A 24164-nucleotide genomic window follows, 5' to 3' on the forward strand; every position below is an offset into this window, starting at 1 on the left:
CTTTGCCTGGTTGCGTGCGTGTTTGCGTTTTTTCCTCTGTTTGCCCTTTCCCACCCTCCATGCCTGTGTTTCTGACTGTGTGCGTGCCTGTGTGTCTGACTATGTGTGGTTATGAGTGTGAGTATGTTCTTTTTGTGTTCTTCCTCTCTCTGTGTTTGTGTCTCAACCCCCCCCCCCCCCCCCCCGCTTGCCTGTATGGCTGACTGTGTGTCTGACTTTATGTTGTTGTTTGTGTCTTCGTGTATGTGTTTGTATGTCTTTTTTTGGGGGTTTTCTTTCTGCATTACTTTTTGTCGGAGTGTGTGTGTGTCTAGCTCTAAAGTTTCTCAACTATGCTGAACGAAACGGCTATCCCAAAATTTAGTCAAAAAACTTAGGAAGGAGGGTGGGCTAGCTGCCCTTCAATATTTTTAGTCACAAAGAAAAATCACTAGAGGTTGCGATTTCTGATCAAATGAGTCCTCTCTCGATCCTCTAGGATTGCTGGATCGATATGATCACCCTCGGGAAAAACAAACAAAAACAATCCGTATCGGTTATCTTTCTGCTGGCAAAATATGCAAAATTCCACATTTTTTTTTGTATAAAAGAGCTTGCAACCTCTACAGTAGCGTTTTTGGATATGCTGAATCTGATGGTGTGAACTTTCATCAAGATCAGTTGATCTTTGGGGTGTTTTTCCCACTTTTGCAGAGATTTGGACAAATTTTCTATGCCCTGCCCTTTACGCTACAGTTTTTTACTTTTAATAAAGTAGAATTGAGAGGAAGGGTCGAACTTTAGCGTATAGAGCAGTGCGTTGAGAAGGGAACAGCCCCTTTCATACACGGAGTAATTTATGTTCGTTTTAAGTTTTAATGTCGCTCCTTACTTTCAGTTAAAAAACTAGTTTTTTTTTATTTAATGACTAAATAATATTGACCAGAAGGCTGCCAACTTCAGATACTCTGGCTCAAGTCTTATAAGCCCATTCGTTCTTCCATCTCTTGATGGTAAAAAGCCCTGACAGGCTTTGAAAATATTAAGAGAATACATTTTATGTGGGTAATAACAAAACAAGAGTCATTTCCAACTAAAAGTATCCTTGAAAAGTTATTCTTGTTTGACCGTACCTTTCATACCATCTATCTATCCATAGACAATGTTTCATTTTTTGTGTTTTATTTATCGATACTATAAACACTGGGTAATCTTTCACCATTTTAGTTTTAATCACTATATTCACTTGTATTATATTAAAATAAGTGTATTATATATCACACCATTAAAAAAAAGGTTAAAGCACATCTCGCAGAGAAAATATAGCCCCACCTAGAATATTGTAAACAAATCTTATATCGAATATATTTAAAAAGTATTGGTAGCAACATAGAGAAATAACACAGGGCAAAAGAAGAAACATCCACTCCAGTAAAAAACTGACAATAGTAACAAAAATTACGTTGTAAAATTATGACACTCAGTTCTAGGATTTGACAAATTTTGTTGATTTAATGCACCTTTAATAGGTCTACCGAAGTTGTGAATAAGTCTTATAGAGAAGAAGTCTTATAAGCCCATTCGTTCTTCCATCTCTTGATGGTAAAAAGCCCTGACAGGCTTTGAAAATATTAAGAGAATACATTTTATGTGGGTAATAACAAAACAAGAGTCATTTCCAACTAAAAGTATCCTTGAAAAGTTATTCTTGTTTGACCGTACCTTTCATACCATCTATCTATCCATAGACAATGTTTCATTTTTTGTGTTTTATTTATCGATACTATAAACACTGGGTAATCTTTCACCATTTTAGTTTTAATCACTATATTCACTTGTATTATATTAAAATAAGTGTATTATATATCACACCATTAAAAAAAAGGTTAAAGCACATCTCGCAGAGAAAATATAGCCCCACCTAGAATATTGTAAACAAATCTTATATCGAATATATTTAAAAAGTATTGGTAGCAACATAGAGAAATAACACAGGGCAAAAGAAGAAACATCCACTCCAGTAAAAAACTGACAATAGTAACAAAAATTACGTTGTAAAATTATGACACTCAGTTCTAGGATTTGACAAATTTTGTTGATTTAATGCACCTTTAATAGGTCTACCGAAGTTGTGCTTATTTTGTTGAAATATTTCTGCGTATTTCCAATCAAAAGCATTAATATCTAATAAAACCACACAGATTTAGTATCTCTTGCCATATCTACCTTCTTGTATACCATGCTGGATAAACTTTTCTTTTTTTTTTCTCCCTTATGAATTACGAAACCCTAATCTTTGGTGCCATTTTCTTTAGTTTATATTTTCGCTGTTTTTTGAATTTTTCATTGCGCTACTTAGTAGAAAAGGTGTCAATTGGACAGAGCTAAGTCCCAGACTGAAGGCTCAAACACTTAAAACGTAGGGAAAAACTCAAAATTTCATCTCATAATCGGATTCTAAATGGTTTTGCTCTTTACCCTACGATATATATTTAGGTTACGTCGAAAATATGATGGTGATTTATGGTTGTCGCCAGAAAAATTGTCTGAATTTATTTCTGTTCATCTTAGGTTTAATGTAGCTCCTTACTTCTCTTTGAAAATTTTCTTTTGTGGAAACACTTGTCTTAAAATTTGTCAACACGATAAATTTATTTGGCCGTATAACTAGTTTAGATTGCACGATTTGGCGTCATGTGGCTTTAAAAAAAAAATTGTTCCGAAGTCATGGAGAGCAGATTAAATATTTGACTTAGGAGTAGGCTCCACATCCAGATCACCAGATGGCAGCACTTTTTTTTATTAACAAGATAAATTGAAATTCGCCGAATAATTATGTTCATTTGCCGAGATAGCATATTTTCGATATTTAAAAGTTTGGTTTTCGGCCTAAATATTTAAACTTAAAAAAAAATAGGCAAAAAATGTTCATTCTTATTGACGTATTTCCTCGGTCAGAAGAGATAAAAGGTGTTTATCCAATACTGTTTAAACTAGGGCCCGACTGATATGGATTTTCAGGGTCCGATACCAATATATTGGTATCGTACCGATACGATACCAATATAGTTTGCCGTCAAATTCCTCTTGGAAAAAAATTTCGTAAAGTTTAAATCCCCCATGTCGGTTCCAAAAATTAAGCCATTTACAAGAATTGTTTGATTTTCCTTAACCTTTTCCTTACCTTTTCTTTACCTTTTTCGATCAGCGGCTGCCACATAAAATCAATGGATATAAAAGAAAAGGATAAAAGAAAAGAAAAAAGAAAAAATAGAAAAAAAAGAAAAAGAGAAAATTTGCATCAAAGAAAAGGATGTTTGTGGAAGTAATGAATAAGAAAATAATTTAATCAAAGCAGCCGATTTAGTTACAAATACCCAAACACGTGAAAATCTGGATTTCTTCAGATAAATACAGAGGGGAGCACTGAAACATTTTGACCCAAGAGTAAAAAAAAAATCAGGCTCAAACTGAAATTCTGGAAATATTTATTGCTTCCCAAGACTACAATAGATCCGAAATAGTCTTTATACAATTTCGAAAGCCTTAGAATAGGCTACATAAGGAGTAGAGAAAGGAACTTAAAAACGGATTTCAAGGGGATATTTTAGACTCTGATTTCATCCTCGAAGCTTATTGATAAGCCCTATATAAACAGAATTCCAATATCTCAATACCCCTAAACTAGCCTTCTGCCAAGATCTTTGGATTTCTAAGGGCCCATACCAAAACCTCACCGTGTCTGCATAGATACCACGTTTTAATTTTACAATAGCCATGCAAAATAAACCTTTGGGATAACCGAGCAATTCTTTCCCTCAAACTGAAATCACTAAATTCACAAACTTCAGACTAGAGTCTGAAGTTTGGAGGAGGGATTTAAAGAATATGTTGACAATATCGTCCAATATGCCGACAAATATGGACACACAAGCTAAATTTTCAAGGTAAGTGGGTAATTTCTACTTGGTATTGGCACCTGGCAGCGACACCTTAGACCCCCTGCCACCTTCACCTTGCAAGACCCCCTCTTCCCCTTAGCTGCACCCTGACTGGATATCATGGTTTTAACCTGTAGAATCTTGGATCTTTCACCGCGCAAGCGAAAATTCATTAAACAAAAACCATATGGCTTATTGTGTTTTTTTTTACTAGTTTTGGTAGAAGAAGTACGTTCTTAAAGTCACTATACATTTAGTACATTGCTGCACCAGGTGTGTACTGACAAGTATTGACAGCACACATAATTTGACTTCATTTGTCGCATCTCAACTGCTCTCTCCACCAGGGTCAGACTTGGCTATTGGCTCCACTCGCAAGGACTGGAAAAGCAAAATTACCAGAGGAAATCTTGTGCCATCTTCTGGACAAGCTGCACATAAAAAAAAGTATATCGGCTGATAAACGATTTTCTTTTTTCCAATATCCCATAATGACGTAAATCCTTATAACGGCCTGATAATATTGGTTGGCCAATATATCGGTCGGGCCCTAATTTAAACATACACTCCACTGTATAGACCTTTCGGGTTGTAAACACAACTTACGAAGAATCCACCGTATTGGAGTATTAGGCTCGTGGCACAAAATATATTATTTTTTATGACATATCGGTTGTAATCAAAATGCACAACCCACTGAATATGTATATCTTTTTATTTCTAAATGTACATTTTCAGATATACCGTTTATTGGCGTATTTCTTTCTTTGCGCAAAATACGGGGGTTTTATTCCTTTTTAAATACTTTTAAAGTAAAAACCACCCATTAGAGACCAATACGATTATAAACAAACATTGAAATAAGTTTTATTGAAGTGTTTCCTTCGTTATACAAAATACGGTTGCAATCTAAGAGAGAACCAATTTAAAAAACTGTTCTCCGAAAAGTTTTCCGAAGAAAAGTAAAAATAGATATTAGAACCAAAAAGAAGTAGAAATAAAAGCCGAACTCAAGCTTAAGCCGAACAGAAACTAGTATGAATGAATAAATGTATAAATTTTCTGTTGGATCGTGATAGTACAATTACTAAAATTATTTCTAGAATCCATACTTTCTGGGTTGGAGGAAATAGGACAACTGGAAGAATTTTGTAATTTTGTCTTTACAATCCGAAATCAAACAGTTCGTGGTAACGAACTGTAAGTGAGAAGCGGTGCCGCTCAGTAGTAACCAAAACTGTGAAAAACGGAATGTTGATATCAATATATATCTAAAGAATTGGCTTAATATGCTGATTAAAAATATATAAGATCAATATGTTTTGTGTTAGTCATCAAAAGCTACGAGCCTGAAAAAATTGCCTTGTTTAAGAAAGAGGGTGGGAAACACTCCCCTCCCCCTGAAAGTCATTTTATTCAATATATTTTTTTTTTTGCATTTTATACATTATATTTTGTATTTCAACCGTTAGCATTACGGGATATTAAATAAAAAGACGATTTTTTTAACCGAAAATAAGGAGCAACATCAAAACTAAAACAAACAGAAATTATTACTTAGGTGGGGGGGGGAATGCCCAGAAAAAAGTTTGATTTTGAATTTGAAATTTGGTTTTCCTTCTACTCAAATTTTTCGATTATATTTTGTGATATTAAAGTGAAATTTAGTTAATTATAATTGCAATTAGTCTCTTTTTCCCTCCTATGTTCCATCGACTTTTGTCTCGTATATTATTATAGAAACAATTAATTTTTTATAGAAGAATTTTGTTCAGTCTTAACGCTTTCCCAAATGAGCTGTTTCGTTCATAAGAATTTTGTTTCCCGTTCTCAACGATATATTTGTATCTGGAAAATTTCTTATTTTGTTGGTAATATTTGCGCTCCTTTAGGAAGTGAAAGGGATACGGATAGGATTCAGGAAATAGGAGGGGGTTTTTCTCCCCTCCTCCCGTGGGAGAAGGGGAGAAAAATCACCTTCCCCAAAAAAAGTCCCCAATGGAAAGATCCTCCCATATATTCCCCACCAGGTACCTTATTTAGATATGGTTGTTTAGATTTTCACAAAAACATTTCGAAAATCAAATTTTGCACTAACCAAAACTCTTTTTAGAGGTGTGATGAAAGGCGTGTACATAGGAATTTTCCAGGGGAAAGAGCATAATGAAAAATAAGAATAGGAAGGAATTGTAGCCAAATTCGAGGTTGGGGGTCGACACGCAACAAGCTTGTATATATTGATTGTCACTTGTCTTCTAACTGCATTTAATGTGCACTTCTTCTTGATGTCATGGCTTCAGGTTATATTCGATGCAACTATCCTAGAGAAAATACTAAAAAGGTAAATATTTCTAACAAAAAAGGTTTTAAATTAATCCACAGTCACTCATCTAAATGAATAAAACTAGGAGCCTGGCAACTACGTCGCCGGGCCCCAGTACCGCTAAGCCGCAGGCTTCTATATATTGATTCTCATTGTTGCTTGTCTTCTAACCGCAGCCTTTTCTTGACTGCGTAGCGTCACCATAGATTCGATACCACCCCCTTGGGAGAAATACAAATTCATCCTTGCAATTGTGACCTATTTAGATGGTTTTTGTGGCCATAAATGACAATATGCCAATGACAATAGGCCGGGCCTCTGCACAAAAGGATTATATCCATTTTTTATTCTTCGACTTTAAGTTATGAGGTGTCAAATAGCCAATTACAATTCAGTTAAGAAGTCTGGTGCTAGTTCAGTTCCTCCTTCCTCTTAATGCATCAAAGAATTATCCATTTTACTGGATTTGTTTTCTTCTGGAACTCGTTGTGATTTTCACTGTTGGTTCTGGTCTAGCCGCAGATTTCAATTTGAAGTATTCGTCGAGAGACTGGTTATCAAATATATTTTAGCCGTAGAACTCACTTGGGCTTCTTTTTTTGTTTCACTACCTCTGACTTTTTTCCATGCCCTTTACTTTAGCTGTTCGGATTCGCTCAAAATCATGTGTTCCAATGCCTATGCTCTTTAAAATGTCGAAAACTGGCATAATTATTGTTCGTTTCTTTACTTTCAGTAACAGATTCCTTGTTCAATTGTAATCTTCTGCACGGTTTAAACCCTCATTACTCAAAACTAAAAAATAACGTGATGATTACGAACACCTTTAATGAGCATATATTACCTCATTTGCGCCCCAGGAGTGGTCATATCGCTTTTGGTATATATGACACATGCAAAATTATATAACTTGACACATTGCTTTGCTGAATTGTTATAGTTGAATACGAAACATGTTATATTAGCGTCTGTAAAAGACATTAGGGGGAATTTATAATTAGTATCTATGTCTCGTGCAAAATTAAACAAATTGACAAATGACTCTGAACAGCAAAAGAAAAACACATGGAACAAGAAACAGCAACAAATCATATTGAACAACAAACGAAAATGTGACCTAAAATGAAAGAACAACACAATAATCACACTTGCGGAGTTTCGATATTTCAGAAAATAACGATCGAATAAGGAAGGTGTTAAAAAAAATGGAATTCAACCGAAATTTTTCAGGTCAACTGAAATTGCTGATTTCTTATCCTATTACTGGAAACTAACGAATAAAAAGATGATTACGTCAATTTTAGATATTTAAAGGGCATAGGCATTGGATCAGATGATTTTGAATGAATCCGAACAGCTAAAGTAAAAGGCATGGAAAAACAAGTCTGAGATAATGATGCACCAAAATGAAGTGCAAGCGAGAACTTCTGCTAGAAGACACTTGACAACCAGTGTCCCAAAGAGTATTTCGAATCTCGAAGCAAATCTACAGCTAGAAGGGAAGCAACAAGAAGAATCACAATGAGTTTTAGATGAAAAAAAATTCTCTAAAATGGATGATCCTTTCATGCACTAACAGGAAGGGGGAATTGAATCCTTATTGAAGACTTTCTTAACTAAATTTTTACTGCTTATTTGACACTTGATGACTTAAAACAAAAATAATAATGAATATTCTTACTCCTAGAAACGAAAAACTGTGTATTTACTTAAAACATCTTTTTGTTAAATTATATGTCTTTTTAGTATTTTTCCACCGGATTTTTGTATCAAACCTAACCTGAAGCCATGACATCAAGAAGAGGTTCACATTATCTGTTGTTAGAAGACAAGTGGAAAATCAATATGTGCAAACCTGCAGCGTGCCATGTGCTAGGCACGCCCTCGAAATTGACAATATAGTTGCTGTTTTTTCTTTCTTCCTTGAAACTGGCATATTGATATTTCTGGTCATAAGTGATCTAATTAGGTTTCAACTTTAATGGAAAATTCTTAGTTTTCCCAGGGTGGTTGTATTAAACCTATGGTCACGCAATGACAACAAGAAGAGCCCGTGGGTAGAAGGCAAGTAACGATGAGAATCAATATATACAAGCCTGACGCGTAGCCACCGGGTTCCCGGCTTTATTCCTTTAAAGACCAACTTCGGATCTATTTAAAACATCTTTTTGTTAGAATTATAAGCCTTTTTAGTATTTTCCCCGGGATGGTTATATCGACCCTATATTTTCTTAAAACTAGTCCCGTTTGTATTAAAACACTAAACACGTGATCGCCAAAAAACTTTAATAATGTGTTAAGCACGATAAATTCTTAGGTATAAAATTATTTCCCCAAAATCCTCTTAATACTTTTCACACTGACTGAAATTAGATACCCTAGAGATGACAGTTCCTTCGTTCACATTATTTACATTTTCTGGATATTAAATATCCACCAACACCTGTGAGGTAAGGTAATAACCCTGAATTTGTTTTTCAAATATTTTAAATTTATAAAAACAATCGTTATTGTACGTTCAGGGGATAATTGTTGGAGAGGAAGAAATTAATGAAGGGGAATTTTCGCAGGGGAGATTTTCTGTGGAGGGGGAGTTCTTGACACGGGGGAAGGTTAAGTATCAGTAAAAGCTTACAAAACCAACAAATCTTTACATAGAAAGTACAATTTTTTCTAGTGACACTTTCTCTTTCAACAGATTTTCGCTTTTCAACGATTTTCTACAAGTATCTTCAACTTTAACCATACACGCCATCTGATATCCATAAAGTGATATCAATTTGCTATTTTTCGTTTTTAAATTTATCATGGTCTGTCTCTGCCAGAACATGGTAATAGTCAATCTATATAATAAAAGAAATACCTAACACGAATCCATAGATTCACTCAAATAATAAATTTCATGAAAGTTGAAATACATGATACGTTGATACTTGTCTCTATAAGTTAAATAAAAAGAACAATTTTTCTCAACTGAAAGCAAGGAGCAACATTAAAACTTAACACGAACAAAAATTATTACGTATAAAAGCGGGGAGAGTCACCCCCTCGTCAATATCTCGCTTTTACGCTAAAGTTTGAATTTTGTCCGAATTCTTTAAGAATGACAACCGAATCACAAAGGCCTTTTAGTTAGAATACATAGCTTTTTAAAAGTACTAAGAAAAACTGTAGCGTAAAGAGTGAAGTATTGACGAGGGGAGACGCTCATATACGCAAAATTTCTGTTCGTTTTAAGTTTTGATGTTGCTCCTTATTTTCAGTTGAAAAAACTTGTTTTTATTTAATTTCTCATCGTTTTAAGTTTTAGTGTTGCTCTTTATTTTCAATTAAAAAAATATATTTTGTATTTAATTTATGATCGTTTTAAGTTTTAATGTTGCTCCTTATTTTCAGTTGAAAAAATTTGTTTTTTATTTAATTTTTGATCATTTTAAGTTCTAATGTTGCTCCTTATTCTCAGTTGTAAAAACTTGTTTTTTATTTAATTTTTTATCTTTTTTATAAATGATGCCTGGAAATCCAACTCCCCCTCCAGGGAAAATTCCCTTCTCCAATGAAAAATTCCTTCATTGAAAGATCCTCCCTCGTACCCCTCACGTACCATAAAATTTCAAATTTTGTACATAGGACCTTGAAACCTACACAGCAGGGTTCTCTAGTATGCTGAACCTGATGAAGTGATTTTCATTATGATCACTAAATGTTTTGGGGGTGTTTCCCCCTTTTTCTCAGACTTGTAAATTTTGATGGGTGTCATTACATTGGATATATTTTACATATTTTGAATAAAAATTGAAATTCGATTCTTGCGATGTATCTATTGTCATCAAGACTCTGTTTCTTAGACTTTCGGTTACTATTGAGCCGCATCGTTCCTTACTTACATTTCGTTACCATGAACTGTTTGATATACACCGCGGTTTTAAGCTTACGTTTCATGAGTGGAAATAATTCGGTATGTAATTGGACTTAAAGTCAAGGACATCTTTAAGTTGTGTAATATGCAAAAGGTTAGTTCTGTAAACAATTGACCATGCCTAAATTAAAGCCTTTGCTCCAAACTGCGTATTCCGTGCCATTCTGGATATACAGTATTTATAGAAGCAACCCTTATTCTGGAAAGGTTAATCTATAGGTCACTCTAACCTATTATTAAATGAAAAAAACTAGTTTTTTTAACTGTAAGTAAGGAGCAACATTAAAACTTAAAACGAACAGAAATTATTCAGTATATGAAATGGGTTGTCCGCTCTTCAACGTCTCGCTCTTTACGCTAAAGCTTTTAATTGTTTTAAAAAGTAGAATTGTGGCAAAGAGTCAAACTTTAGCGTAAAGAGCGAAACGTTGAAGAGCGGACAACCCATTTCATATACTGAATAATTTCTGTTCGTTTTAAGTTTTAATGTCGCTCCTTACTTACAGTTAAAAAAAATTAGTTTTTTTTTTCATTTAATTTCTGAACGTTTTTGAATTAATGCATGTTTGATTTTGGCTCTCCACCATAGGACTTGTCCAATCTTATTGAATTTTTTGTATTGAATCAGATTAACAGATTATTAAAATGAAATTTGCATATTAATTCCTTTTTTGGCTAAATTGTTTTCTCTTAGCTTTGATCAGACGATTTTGAGAAATAAGGGGTGGGGAAGGAGGCCTAGTTGCCCTCCAATTTTTCGGTTAAATAAAAAGGCAACTGTAACTTTTAGTTTTTAACTAAAGTTTCTATTACTGTTTATTACTGTTTTAAAATGTAGAGTTAAGAGAAAATGTCAAACTTTAGCGTAAAGAGCGGGGTGTTGAGGAGGAAAAGCCCCTTTCATATACGAAGTAATTTCTGTTTGTTTTAAGTTTTACTGTCGCTCCTTACTTGCAGTTAAAAAAACTTGTTTTTTTTTATTTAATTATCGAAAAGCGCTTGCATTGCTATACACTAGTTTTTGCGACCATTCAATACTTTTCCTATCTGGTATTTCACCTATTCTGAAAAAAAGACAAGATCTGGCTTAATTGTGTATATTATATTTCCGCTATTGTAAGTTTCTGTTTCATTTACCCCGGTCTTATAGGAAAAAGAAAATAATTCGGTATTTCGGGGCTTCTGACATTATTACTCCTTGGCGGAAGTTAGGCTCAAAATTGGAAAAATATTATATTTTTTCTCTGGGCCCCTTCCACCTCTTAGTTCGTTTATTTTCCCGTTAGTTTTCACCTGTTTTCGCTTTATAGTTGTGTTATCTCTTATCGGTTCTTTCGTTAGTTGAGTTATGGTTGTGGTATATATGTTTTATCGCTCGTATAGTTGTGTTATTTTCAAATTATACTCCATAATAGAGAGGCTCCGAACACCCAGCATTGTATATTAAGCTCTGAATTTGACGTTTTTTCTAACGTGACCAGATTAGTCCTGCGCCCTGCGCCCTTTTCATTGAATTTTTCTTCCCCCATGACATATTTCTCAAAGGAAATATCCTCCCACATAGCCCCCTCCCCTCAACCCTACCCCCAAAACCAAAAAATTCCCCCTGAAAACGTCTGTACACTTCCCAATAACCATTATTATATGTAAACACTGGTCGAAGTTTGTAACTTGCAGCCCCTCCCCCAGGGACTCTGGGGGAGTAAGTCATCCCCAAAGACATAGTTATTATGGTTTTCGACTATGTTGAACAAAATGGCTATCTCAAAATTTTGATCCGTTGACTTTGGGAAAAAATGAGCGTGGGAGGGGGCCTAGATGCCCTCCAATTTTTTTGGTCACTTAAAAAGAGCACTAGAACTTTTCATTTACGTTAGAATGAGTCCTCTTGCGACATTCTAGGACCACTTGGTCGATACGATGACCCCTGGAAAAAAAAACCCAAAAAAAACAAATAAACACGCACCCGTGATTTGTCTTCTGGCAAAAAATACAAAATTCCACATTTTTGTAGATAGGAGCTTGAAACTTCTACAGTAGGGTTCTCTGATACGCTGAATCTGATGGTGTCATTTTCGTTAAGATCCTACGACTTTTAGGGGGTGTTTCCCCCTATTTTCCTAAATAAGGCAAATTTTCTCAGGCTCGTAACTTTTGATGGGTAAGACTAAACTTGATGAAACTTATACATTTAAAATCAGCATTAAAATGCGATTCTTTTGATGTAGCTATTGATATCAAAATTCAATTTTTTAGAGTTTTGGTTACTATTGAGCCGGATCGCTCCTTACTACAGTTCGTTACCACGAACTGTTTGATATTTTTCTTTTTTAAATATAATGCAATTTTGTGAATTTTCCAATTTTCCAGAATTTCCAGAATTTTCCAAGTGTCAATCTGGAAACCTCCTGTTCTTTTTTCCGAGATTTTGGAAGTTTCGTATCAACAGAGTAGACAAACTTATTCTTCCTGTTTTTCAGAGAATCTGTCATTATACAGAATGGCCACTGGAGTCTTTGGAGTTAATGACGGCAAGGGAGGTGCATGAGAGCTTTCTCTCCTTTCTCTTGAAGCACAAAAAAAGTACAAGGGGTAAGAAAGAATGCTTATTTTATTAAATAGTAATAGTTTATTTCGTGTCCATTCGTATCAACAGCCCACTCTTTTACTAGTACCACCAAAACAATTTCTACCGAAAGCAGTTTGCTTAAATCTGGGTTGATAAGACTAGCTTATGCATCAGATTTGAATTTTTCAAGCACAAAGTTGCTAAATCAGAAGCTAACAACCCGATGAAGTGATATTTCCATATTGATACTGAATAATAATACATGTTATCTTTTTTTAGTTTGAATTTTTTTTCTTCGCTGTTTATCGTTTTTGTTTTTGATTATTTATAATACTCCGCACTTTGTGTTTTTTATACTTTTACCGGTAATAAAGTTCATTCATTCATTCATTCATTCATATTCTTCTGAAGACCAAAGGCTGGAATCTTATGATATGGTCACTAACAGATGTTACCTTTACAGAGGAGAGGGGAGGAGGAAAAAGGTGTACATGTTACTAAAAAGGGATTCTAATTTCCAAAACTTTATCTGGAAATAAGACAAATGCCTTCTAGCTTTGCTATAAAAAAAATTAAAATAAAAAAAAAAACCTTCTTTGTTCCTAAGAATTGAAGGAAGAACTAAAATATAAAAATTAATACATAAGAATCCCATTTTTTTATTTTTGTTTTCTTATTTTCCATCACAAATAATTATTCAATTCACATTTCAAACTTTTGCTTTAATAAAGTCGTGTCAAATTTTTGGCTTAAATTTGGTTCTATTTATATATTAAATATTTTTCATAGAGTTACTACAAATAGAAGCAAATATGAATGTTGATCAAATTCAATTTTTTATAGTTTAGTGAAATAAATAAGTTAAAACCTTATATACTTTTAATAGTATTGAACATGAGGAAATTTTGCATATTTTGCCTCATCTAAATTTTAATTTGAAATGTAGGATAAAATAAACTTTAAAACAGCCAAAAAGCTTATTTATCAACTCAAAACATTTATTATATTTATCAAACACAACAGTTTCTTGATCCTTAGTTTGTTTTTAATTAATTTAACCTTGAGAAAATGTAATATTTTTTAATAAAAGTCCTCGTTCATTCTGCTAGAGTCCCATATCAGAAGATTAATCCACACATATATGTACAACAGTATACAACAGACATCCTGGCATGTTCCTATGTATTTTTGCATGACTGGATTTTGTTTAAGTGTGAATTTCCTGTCAGTATCCTTTTTATTTTCTTATATAGAATTTGCCTGTTTTCTCTTTTTATGTTTTGTTGAAGCTAGTTTTTTTTTTAACTTTCATAAAACCTTCCAGGTGTAAAACCGAAATATTTGGATTTTTGTATTAAAACTTCTGGGTTTTTTTTTGGTTTTTTTTAACGGTCTTAACAAGCTGTACTCATAGCTGGTAGGTTTCATTTTAATCGAATATGGATAGGGTGTTTTTAACCAAGCAAAGAAAAAAAAATTTACAATGGGTCTACCCTAAGTTTGGCTTATTAACGACTAAATGTTAAAGCTGTAGATCTCTGTAAGTCTTTTGATGAATTTTGCTATGCAGATCAGTTATTCAATACCACTGGTTGCAAATCGGTGCGTACAAATTGGGTCAACCCAGTCTCTCTCGACTTTGATTAGCTATGGTTTTTTAAGACTGAATTAAGAGAATATTTTTGACTTTTCATTGGCTGTCAGTAAAGTTTTCACTAGATCGTCCCTTTTGCTTTCGAAAGTTAGCTTTCTAAATGATGTATTCACTTGCCTTTATGCTTAACGTGCTATTTCATAAGAGATCCCTATTTTCAGGGGAAAATCACCAGTTTTAGAACGAAAATCACTGAAAATCACTTGCAAAAAAATATTACTAGGCAATAAAAAGATACTAGAAAGATTGATAAATCACCAGGGGTGGTAGACATGCCTTACCTTCAAGCTGACCCATGCGTCCATGACAACTCAACTATATGTGAAGTTCTTTTGAGGGGGGTATGAATGGTTACCAATTCGGGTACCATCCATGACTTCCAGTAGAAATACTACTTAAGGGCTTAGCAGAAGTATGGTTAAGCCTTTCTACTGTTCAGAGAAATATCGGTCAATGCATGTTAGGTCAGGTCAGGTTTTCTAAACTGAGTCATTGAACAGAAAACTAATGATGACCTCTTTTCTATTTGACCACCGTAAACTTTGAAAATTTGAGGGAAAAAAAATAAGCAAGCATCTATCCTCACTGAAGCATATGAATAATCTTCCTACCGTCATCAGCACGAGGAAAGATGTCCCATTGCTTAGATGGATCTTGATTACAAAACTTGATTACAACGCGCGAGAACGCAAAAAATGGAGGGGTGGCAGGAATGTTTTTCCCCCAAACTGACACATGCGTCCATGACAACTCAACTATATGTGGAGTTCTTTTGAGGGGGGTACAATTAGTAGAAGCAAGTAGCTTACACTACTTACTTTAAAGCAAGCAGCAAAACCACGAATAAGCTGAACAGAACCCCCCCTCCTAAATTATACAGCTGAAACTGACCTGCGTGATAATAAGAAGATTTAACACTTTCGAAGATTCAGTGGGAGATTCACTGCAGGGACACCTATCAGACACTAAATGGACCTTGAGTTTCAGCTGGGTATTCTTGAAGATATCTTTCCAGGATATTAATGAAGATGCCAAGAAAGCCACCTATTAGAATGACAACCAGATTCTAATATGGCTAGTAGTGGTAATTTCACAGTGCCTACATTATTAGTGTTTTTCACAAACTGGTTTTAACATTTAGTTGCTCCGTTGAAGAAAAGAAGAAGTAATCGATAGTCCTTCTACAGCTCTTAAGCTTTAGACTTATCCTTCTTTTCTTTGAGAAAGGCCTCTGTAAAATCAAGTTCAATATAGTCTTAAGGCGAAATTTTCAAGAGCTATGTTCTTAGATATGTAGTTTATGCTATGTTTGCAGTGGGCAAAAGCCTGAAATACTGTCAACAATGGTAACAGCACACCACTAGTAACGAGAAATTATAAATTTTTATGCTCCCTTTCCCCAGTTTTTCTCTTCGGTATTTCTAGGATGAAAGAGTCAGAAATGTATACAAGACTTGTATCTTGTATCAGGACCATTTGTCAATTGAAACAAAACTTGGATCAGAAACCATCTTTGCATGAATCAATTCGGAAACTTCGTTCAGAAATTTCTCCTCGTTACCCTATTCTTCCCCTCCCTCATTTTTTGTGGATTTTGTTGAGTTATAGGTTGTTCCTTCAATTTTTCTGAATTTTTGTATATGAATAAATTTGGCTAAAAATTTTTGAGTTTAGTCCTCTTTCTTTTAGCTAGCTTTCCGGGACAACATCTTGTTTCACTATCACTAAGATCACTCCAGTCTTATCTCTATTAAATACAGACTTTCTTTATTTTTTCTGCGTACGCCTCATCAACTTATCCTTTCGTACTCCCCAATGACTTTTTGTAACTAGAATATCAGTAACTAGAATATCACTTGATAAGTATGTGTCAGACAAAATGTCTAGAACTTTTATATCACAGATAACGACTTTATTTTCTTTGACAAATTTGGTAATAAGGCTGTCTAAAGATATTTCTTTGAGGATTCTTGTTCAACTGTTTTTATTTCTTGAAGTTGATAAACACAGAGTAAAATCAAGGTGATTCTTAACCCACTTTTACTCGTAGCAAATATGGATTTTCCACAGTGCCTTTTGAAGCAGGAATGATTAAAAAAATCAATTAGAAGAATGTAAGAATTGTTTATTGTCAACAACAATTAGTTTATTGTTATTGTTTATCAGTCAGTTGTGATATAAGTTTTTCCACTTGTTTAATTCCCTCTAAATCGAAGAGTATGTAAAATAAAATACATATAAAAATTAGAAAAATACTTCAAGAAATATAACAAAGTATTGGACTACAATGCACTTAAAAGCATAACTGAATATAATGCGTAAAATAAAAAACAAATTGTTTACATCTGGAACATCTTTTTCAGTTCTTAAAAAAGAAAAAAGATAACATTCAGAGGTAATGTATTCAGGCAGGTGGTAGAAGTCATCCATCTTAATCATAGCTAAATCCAACGGCTCAATTAACTACCAGGCTAAGGGGTTAGCGCGCTAGACTTTAGATCCTTAAAATACGGATTTGAGTTCTGGTGACACTGGTCATTTGGTTTGTAGCGGAGGTCAATAGTATGCTTAGCCTGAGTCGATCAAGCTCTAAATGGGTACCTGGAGAAATATGGGGGGAGGATACACGAGAAAATGTCGGACGATTTACCCCCAACCACGCATTGCACACCTGGCCGAAGGAAGAAAATCAGGAGATCAGTACCAGCGCTAATAGTCAGCATGCGAAACAGTTTCTTTAGCCATTGAAATATCAGCAGGTGGGAGGTGGTACTAGATGAATCCTAGTTTGAAGGTAATTTTAATTTACCTGAGTCTAGCTCCGGTTACATCCTTTCATCAAATCCCCATTTTTGAGCTGCTAAAAACTATATTCCGCATTTAGAAGAAATTTCCAAAAGAGGTGGCAGTTTTTCTGTGCTTCAGTCAAATGTTGAAGGTCCGTGTTCCTCATTTCGTGAGTTAAAACAAATAGTACGTCGTGGCAACCCCTATTTTATTGCTCTTTGCCAGACTTTCCTCGATTTGAAAACTGAACCTCTATTACATCTCCCTGTATATAAGACGGAGCATTTGTTCTGCAGTAGAATGGCTAAGGGTTGCCTTGCTGTTTATGTTTCAGAATATCTTCAGTACTTAGTAAGACATGACCTGTGAAGAAATGAAGAATATATTTTCGAATCAATGCTTACTGAGATTAAAACCCAAACTGAACCTTTGATTGTTGGTAGTTTATACCGGGCTCCTTGTGGGTCTGCTCCCTCTTTCCTTCAGATTCTTGATGAGGATTTGGAAGCAATCCATCAACATTCATATTAACTTGTCATTGTGGGTCACTTCAATATTAATTTGTGTGACGGTAGGTCATCTACATCCTTGCATTTTTTCTTGGGTACGCTTGCTTGTGACATATTAGCTTCAACATGTATTCCAACTCGCATAACTGATACTACTGCTTCTTTGTTTGATAATGTTTTTTCATCGTTGACTTTGGTGTAAAATTCTGTACTGATGAGTGACATCTCAGACAATCTACCTGTTTTTTCCGTGTATAATTTCTTCTGACTCCCTACCTAGGAGGCACCAGGGAGCTGGTTTTTCATCTTAAAAATTTAATTATCAGGAGTAAGCTCTTCTTAGATCGCGGTTGGTAGGTCATTCGTGGGATATTTCTGAAAATAAATCTGATATAGATTCACTTTTTTTTATGACTCTTTGAAAAGAATTATATTGGATACTTGTTATGCGTCCCAGTTGAAACCGGGATCGAAAAGAACAACCCCTTTGAGAGATCCTCCCCTAAACCATGTAATCTTTTCAATTGTAATTGGTCATGCTCAATGCTTTTATTGTTCTTGAAGTCATCAATAAAGTCTTTCGATAATGACGAATCAAGTGGTTGCATAGAGAAATGCTCTACTAAGTGTGATTTGGTACCATTTGTAAGTTTTTCTAAGATGACTCCATAACTCCTTAAAAGCAGGAAGAAAAGAAAATCTTTGGAAGGCCTACAGGTCCTCTAAGCCATCTTCGTGTGAATATTGACTTCAAGCTTTTAAAGCTTAGAGAAGAGTTTACAAGCTTTTAAATCTTTTTACAAGCTTGAAGACTTCAAGCTTTTAAAGCTTAGAGAAGAGTTTACAATTTGCTTTGCCAGAGGGCCAAATCGTCCTTTTACTATAGTAAATTCTCTGCGTGCGGTAAAGACATTAGGCATGGTCAGTGTTTAATTATGTTATCAGGCCATCTTCTAAGTCTCCTTCTGTCCCTTCAAGCGTTTTGATTGATGGTAAAATCTTAAAGGGTGAGCTGAGAGACGCACTTACTTCTTACTTTGCTAATATCGGAAAAAACTATAGCCTCTTCTGTAAGTCCTTCGTCTTCTCTAAATGATTTTAGGATTTACCTTGGACCTCCTTGTCTCAAATCAATTGCTTTGGGGCTTATCGATGAAGCTGATATTGCCAGAATTGTTGATAGTTTGAAGGGTTCTTCATCTTCTGGCCCAGACCGTATTTCTACTAAGGTTGTCAAGTTTATTCTTCCTGTCATCATTTCTGGTCCTACGGGGCTTGCCAATATGACTTTTGAAAATGATGTTTTCGGAGTGCTTTAAAGTGTGCTCGTGTTATTACACTTTTTAAAGGTGGTTCATGGAATGATCCTGCTAATTTATCATCCTCTATCTCTCTTATCAGTGTTTAGTAAAATTTTTGAAAAAGCTATGCTTTCTCTAATTCTTGATTTTAGACATTTTCTTCATGGTTCCTGCTGCTCTTTTTCGGAAAGCATTTGATTCAATAACATACAAAATTCTTCTTTGGAAGAACTTCTTGATTTTCTTAATTTTAGACATTTAATTCGTGGTTCCTGCTGCTCTTTTTCTCGGTGTACGAAAAGCATTCGACTCACCGATGCAACATACTCACCGAAACAACATACAAGATTCTTCTTTAAAAACTATCCCGTGTTGGAATACGAGGGAGTACTTATTCTTGGTTTCTATCATATTTTTCTCGTCGAGTCGTCTCGGTTGATCCTCCCTTTTCCAACCCGTCTGAAATAGAGTTTGGTATTCCATAAGGATCTCTGACTGGGCCGATAATCTTTTCAATTTATGTTAATGACCTCATGAATGCAGTTAAAAATCTAAAATCTACCACTTGCTGTCGTCTTTGTCAACTTGAATCTGTCACTAATTGTGACAAGATTTCATCCTTCTCTGAAACACTTCTAGCTTTTGCGGATGACAGTACTCTAGCACAGCCAGTTGAAATGTTAGGTATGTTACATGTGTATTAAGTATGTTCAAGTATGTTAGGATTTTCTTGCAAATAATTAATTTTTTCAGTCTGTTTGTGGTGATGATATGAGTTTATTATTTAACAAATGTTTTATTAATGCATTTGTTTAGTTTTTTTGGGTTTTTTCTCCCCTGTTTTTTCCTGGCCTTTTGGGGGAGACTATGATGAAGTTATTTCTGTGTGTAATTTATCATTGATCTTGGTATTCAGGTATGTATTTCTTGTTTTGGCTTTTTTCAATAAATTCAATTCAACTTAGAGTATAGAGTCATTAGAGTCTTGGTTGGCTTACCATATTTATAGGTGCATACTATCATCTTATTTATTTAGTTACTTGGTTCTCCATGTATACCAGAATTATCAAGCTGCTATTCCCGCCTTTTATCCCCTGGGATCTCAAAATTACTCAATTGCTACTACCTCAATTTTAAGCTCAAGGACCATCGGTATTATCACCGAAGACCTAATTATTGTGGGAACCCCAGAACTATTTTTTTTTTAGTCAGAAATGGTAAACTAGGTTGTTCTGGAGTTTCGCAGAATTGCAGTGAACAAATTTATTAATTTACTTTTATTAAAACAAATTTAAATGATACTCTTTTTTCAGCATTATATGAAAGTGTTGAATTAGAAGAATGGTTAGATGCATGGGGAAATCTTTTAGATGGATGCCACTCGTTTGCCTCATTGCCACTGTGGCTACAAACAATACCTAGAATTTTATTCCTGCTGATAAACAGGAGTGGTAAGTCATTTTGTTGCATCTTTTGGTAACTGCTGGATTCCTACTTATTATTACCCTTCAGTGGGAGGGATGAGAGGGCATTTATGACGGTTGTAGAAATTTTAGGGGCGCAAAATGTCAAATAAATAAAATAACGGTTATAAGGATTTTGCAATTTTGAAATTCTATTTTTGTTAAAACAAAGTAGAGGTGCACCGAATAGCTGACAACAGTTAATAAATGATTAATTAATTAATAAAAAAAAACAGATAAAAAATAAAAACAATTCAATAGTAAAAATCGATTGTTAAATAATAATAGTTGAAATAATTGAAATAAAATTATAATAAAATAATTTCAGTAATAAATTAAAACATGAATTATGAATTGATTGATAAATTGAAAATAAGGATATTATTTAATGTTTTTTTTAATTTGGCCTGAAAATTTAAGGGAGGAAAGAGGGGGGGGGGCTAATTAAAATTTTACCCTGGGCGCAAGAGAGGTTTGAAACGCCAACGAACAGTTGTAGTTGGAATGTAATTATAATGGTAATCAACAATTATAAATAATGATAAATAATAAATAATAAATAAAAGTAATATATTATAATAAATAAAGGTAATAATAAATAATAAAGGTAATAATAAATAATACAATGGTAATAAATACTATATTTGGAAAGAACATTGAATGATAAATTAAATTTCATCTTTTAGCTAGAAAAATCTCCAAAATTTCATGATGTTCACTAAATTTTTAGTCTTATCGATAGGCCTTTCTTATATCTTATTAACCAAAATTGTAAGATATTAAAACTATTTGGCTCTTAAGAGCAATCTCTCTATCCCCTATTCTCTCAACCAAAAAATATAATCCTGAATTTTCCCCTTGCCTAGGTGGAGCAGCTTTTGGTACTTGTTAATTATATGGAACAAACTCAAGAATTTCGCTCTCTAAGATAAAAAAGTTCGTGGTAACGAACTGTAAGTAAGGAGAGACCTGGTTCAATAGTAACAGAAACTCTAAATACAGAATTTTGATACAAAAGATACATCGAAAAAATTGGATTCGTATGCTGATCTCAAATATATAAGTTTCATCAAGTTTAGTCTCACCCATCAAAAGTTTATTTTTGAAAAAATGGGAAAACTCTCCCCCTCAAAAAAAGTCATAGAACCTTAATTAATATCACACCTAAAGATTCAGCATACAAGAACCCTCTACTGTAGAGGTTTCAAACTCATATCTGGAAAAATAGGGACTTCTGTATTTTTTGCCACCCAGTATCCACTTAGTATCCACTCTACTGTAGAGGTTTCAAACTCATATCTGGAAAAATAGGGACTTTTGTATTTTTTGCCACCCAGTATCCACCCAGATTGTATCCACCCAGTGGTCCTAGAATACCACGAAAGGGCTCATTCAAACGGAAACTAAAAGTCCCAGTACTTTTTCTAAGTGACCAAAAAATTGGAGGGCAACATGGCCCTCCATGTTTTCTGAGCAAAAACAAAGGGTGGTAGCAATGATAAGAAAAAAAAAATTCAATGCAAAAAATAATGTTAAGCCAAGACACCTTTAGCTTTATCTTTCTTATCAAACTATCTACGGTGAAGAATTTACTGTCACAAATAGGATTAAGCAGCATCGGGCTAAAACTTGGTAATAGTTCAAGTAATATTTATCCGAGACGTATTAGATTTACCACTGAAGTTGATTGTTAGGTAACCGGGCCAGCCTTCTTTGTCTCTAGGGTTGGGGCAGTAGCTTACTAGTTCCGATACCCAAGAAGTTTACCTATAAATGAGGTTTTTTTTTTAAAAAATCCTTTGTATATATAAACTTCTAAAATTTTTCAAACGAAAAATATATATATATATATATTTTTGAAAATTGAAACTAAAATTTTGTAAGTTTATCCAAAAATTTAATGCTAATTTTGGCTCTTAGGAAAAACAGATAAGTAAGCTTGATGACATGATATTGATACCAGTTTGATTATTCCTTCCTTGGACTGCAACCCTAGGAAAACACAAGTCAAAATTATCTACACAAAAAAAAATAGGAGATAAATCTCTGTTAATATATTGCCTCAACACCCCCGTAAGAAATAAAACTGTATAGTCTTGAGAATTAAACATTACTACGTTTACTAGGTTACTATGTTATAGCATCACTTTTTATGCCCAGCTTGAGATACCTTTTGGTCCCGACATCAAAATTCTGCTGCATCGAGTCAAGATCCAAAGAAACACATGCCTGCTTATCAAAGACCGAATTTTAGCTCGATATAATATGTAAGGTTAAAAAATGTGAATCATGTGAATTAAAATCAAGTTGCCATCAACTTGTCTAATTAGAGACAAAGCAAAGACAGATAGTCTGAATGAGAGATTAATTATAAAGAAAGTCAATAAATTCTATTGGACCCAATATTTTGTGACTACCCAGTGGATAGATTCATACTTGGAAAATCCCGGTAACTATGTTGTAAAGCTCCATATAGCCAGGCAAACAAAAAGAGGCAACTCTTGAGGTGAATACAGCCAAAAAGAGACAGTTTGTACTGTTGAGTTAACTACAGGTGGCTATGTACGGCTATTAGTTGTCAGTTCTTTCTTCGGTTACATCTGTAATTCTGAGAACGGTGAATAGGCTATATAAATTATAATATAAATTAGAGCAAGGTGGGAGTTAAATTTTCTTTGACAAACCACATTTCAAATCGTTTGATGAAAAAGTCGTTGATTCAAACAATCATTTCGCTCCTCCTTTGAGTCTAAAGTTAAATATTTAGATTAAATATTTTATATATTTTAAAGTAATGCATTATAATCTAAATAAATTAGCATTTAGTGTTAAATATTATTATTTATAATAATGATAATAATAGCTATTATTATTTATAATTTTTCTTATTATTAATTATAAATATAAAATGAAATTTTATTGTAATCCAATTAGTTAAAATCAATATATTAATATATTATAATTTACCATAATATTATTTAATTAATTAATTAATTATTAATTAATTTACTTTAAATCATACATAGGGTGTAAACAGCAACGTCACTTGACCATGGTCGGATTTAAAGCTTTAGCAGTTTTAGGCCAGAAAATTCGAAGAATAGTGGAAGCATTAAACAGAACGCCACTCATGATCCAAAAGTAATGAAAAAGAGAGATGATACCAAGCTCTCAGCTCCCATTCTTGGGGGGTATCCGATAGTTTATAAGTGGCCATGGAATCCCTGTGTTGTTTTAAAATCATATTTGAGTGAATAGGCAGTGTGGCGGCGGGGTGCACCTGCCACTTTGATGATAATCGAAGCAGTACAGTTTTTGTTAAGAAGGAAATCGCTCAGTGAAAATTTAATGCACCCACTGTTATTGCGCGCCCCTAGGCCCGGGGCTATTGGTAAATAAATTGAAACGACAATTTTTTTCAACTGAAAGTAAGGAGCGACATTAAAACTTAAGACGAACAGAAATTATTCTGTATACGAAAAGGGTTGTTCCCTCCTCAACGCCTTGTTGTTAACGCTAATCTAATTATTGTTTTAAAAAGTAGAGTCGTGAGAAAGAGTCAAACTTTCGAGTAAAGAGCGAGGCGTTGAGGAGGGAACAGCCCCTTTCACATATAGAATAATTTCTGTTCGTTTTAATTTCTAATGTCGCTCCTTACTTTCAAAAACTTGTTGTTGCTTTTTTTCAATATCTGAACGTTTTTGAACTAATGCATGTTT

General features: G+C 34.0%; 1 protein-coding gene across 1 annotated transcript in view; it reads left to right on the top strand.

Moving 5' to 3' along the window:
* LOC136038863 (uncharacterized) overlaps nt 1-24164 on the top strand; it is a 131301-nt gene that overhangs the window by 90210 nt on the left and 16927 nt on the right. The window contains exons 4-5 of the mRNA XM_065722316.1: nt 12643-12754; nt 20296-20433. Of these exons, the coding sequence (XP_065578388.1) occupies nt 12643-12754; nt 20296-20433 (250 nt within the window). The remainder of the gene's footprint in view (nt 1-12642; nt 12755-20295; nt 20434-24164) is intronic.

Source organism: Artemia franciscana, chromosome 18 (genome assembly GCF_032884065.1).
Source record: "Artemia franciscana chromosome 18, ASM3288406v1, whole genome shotgun sequence".
Taxonomy (NCBI): Eukaryota; Metazoa; Arthropoda; class Branchiopoda; order Anostraca; family Artemiidae; genus Artemia; species Artemia franciscana.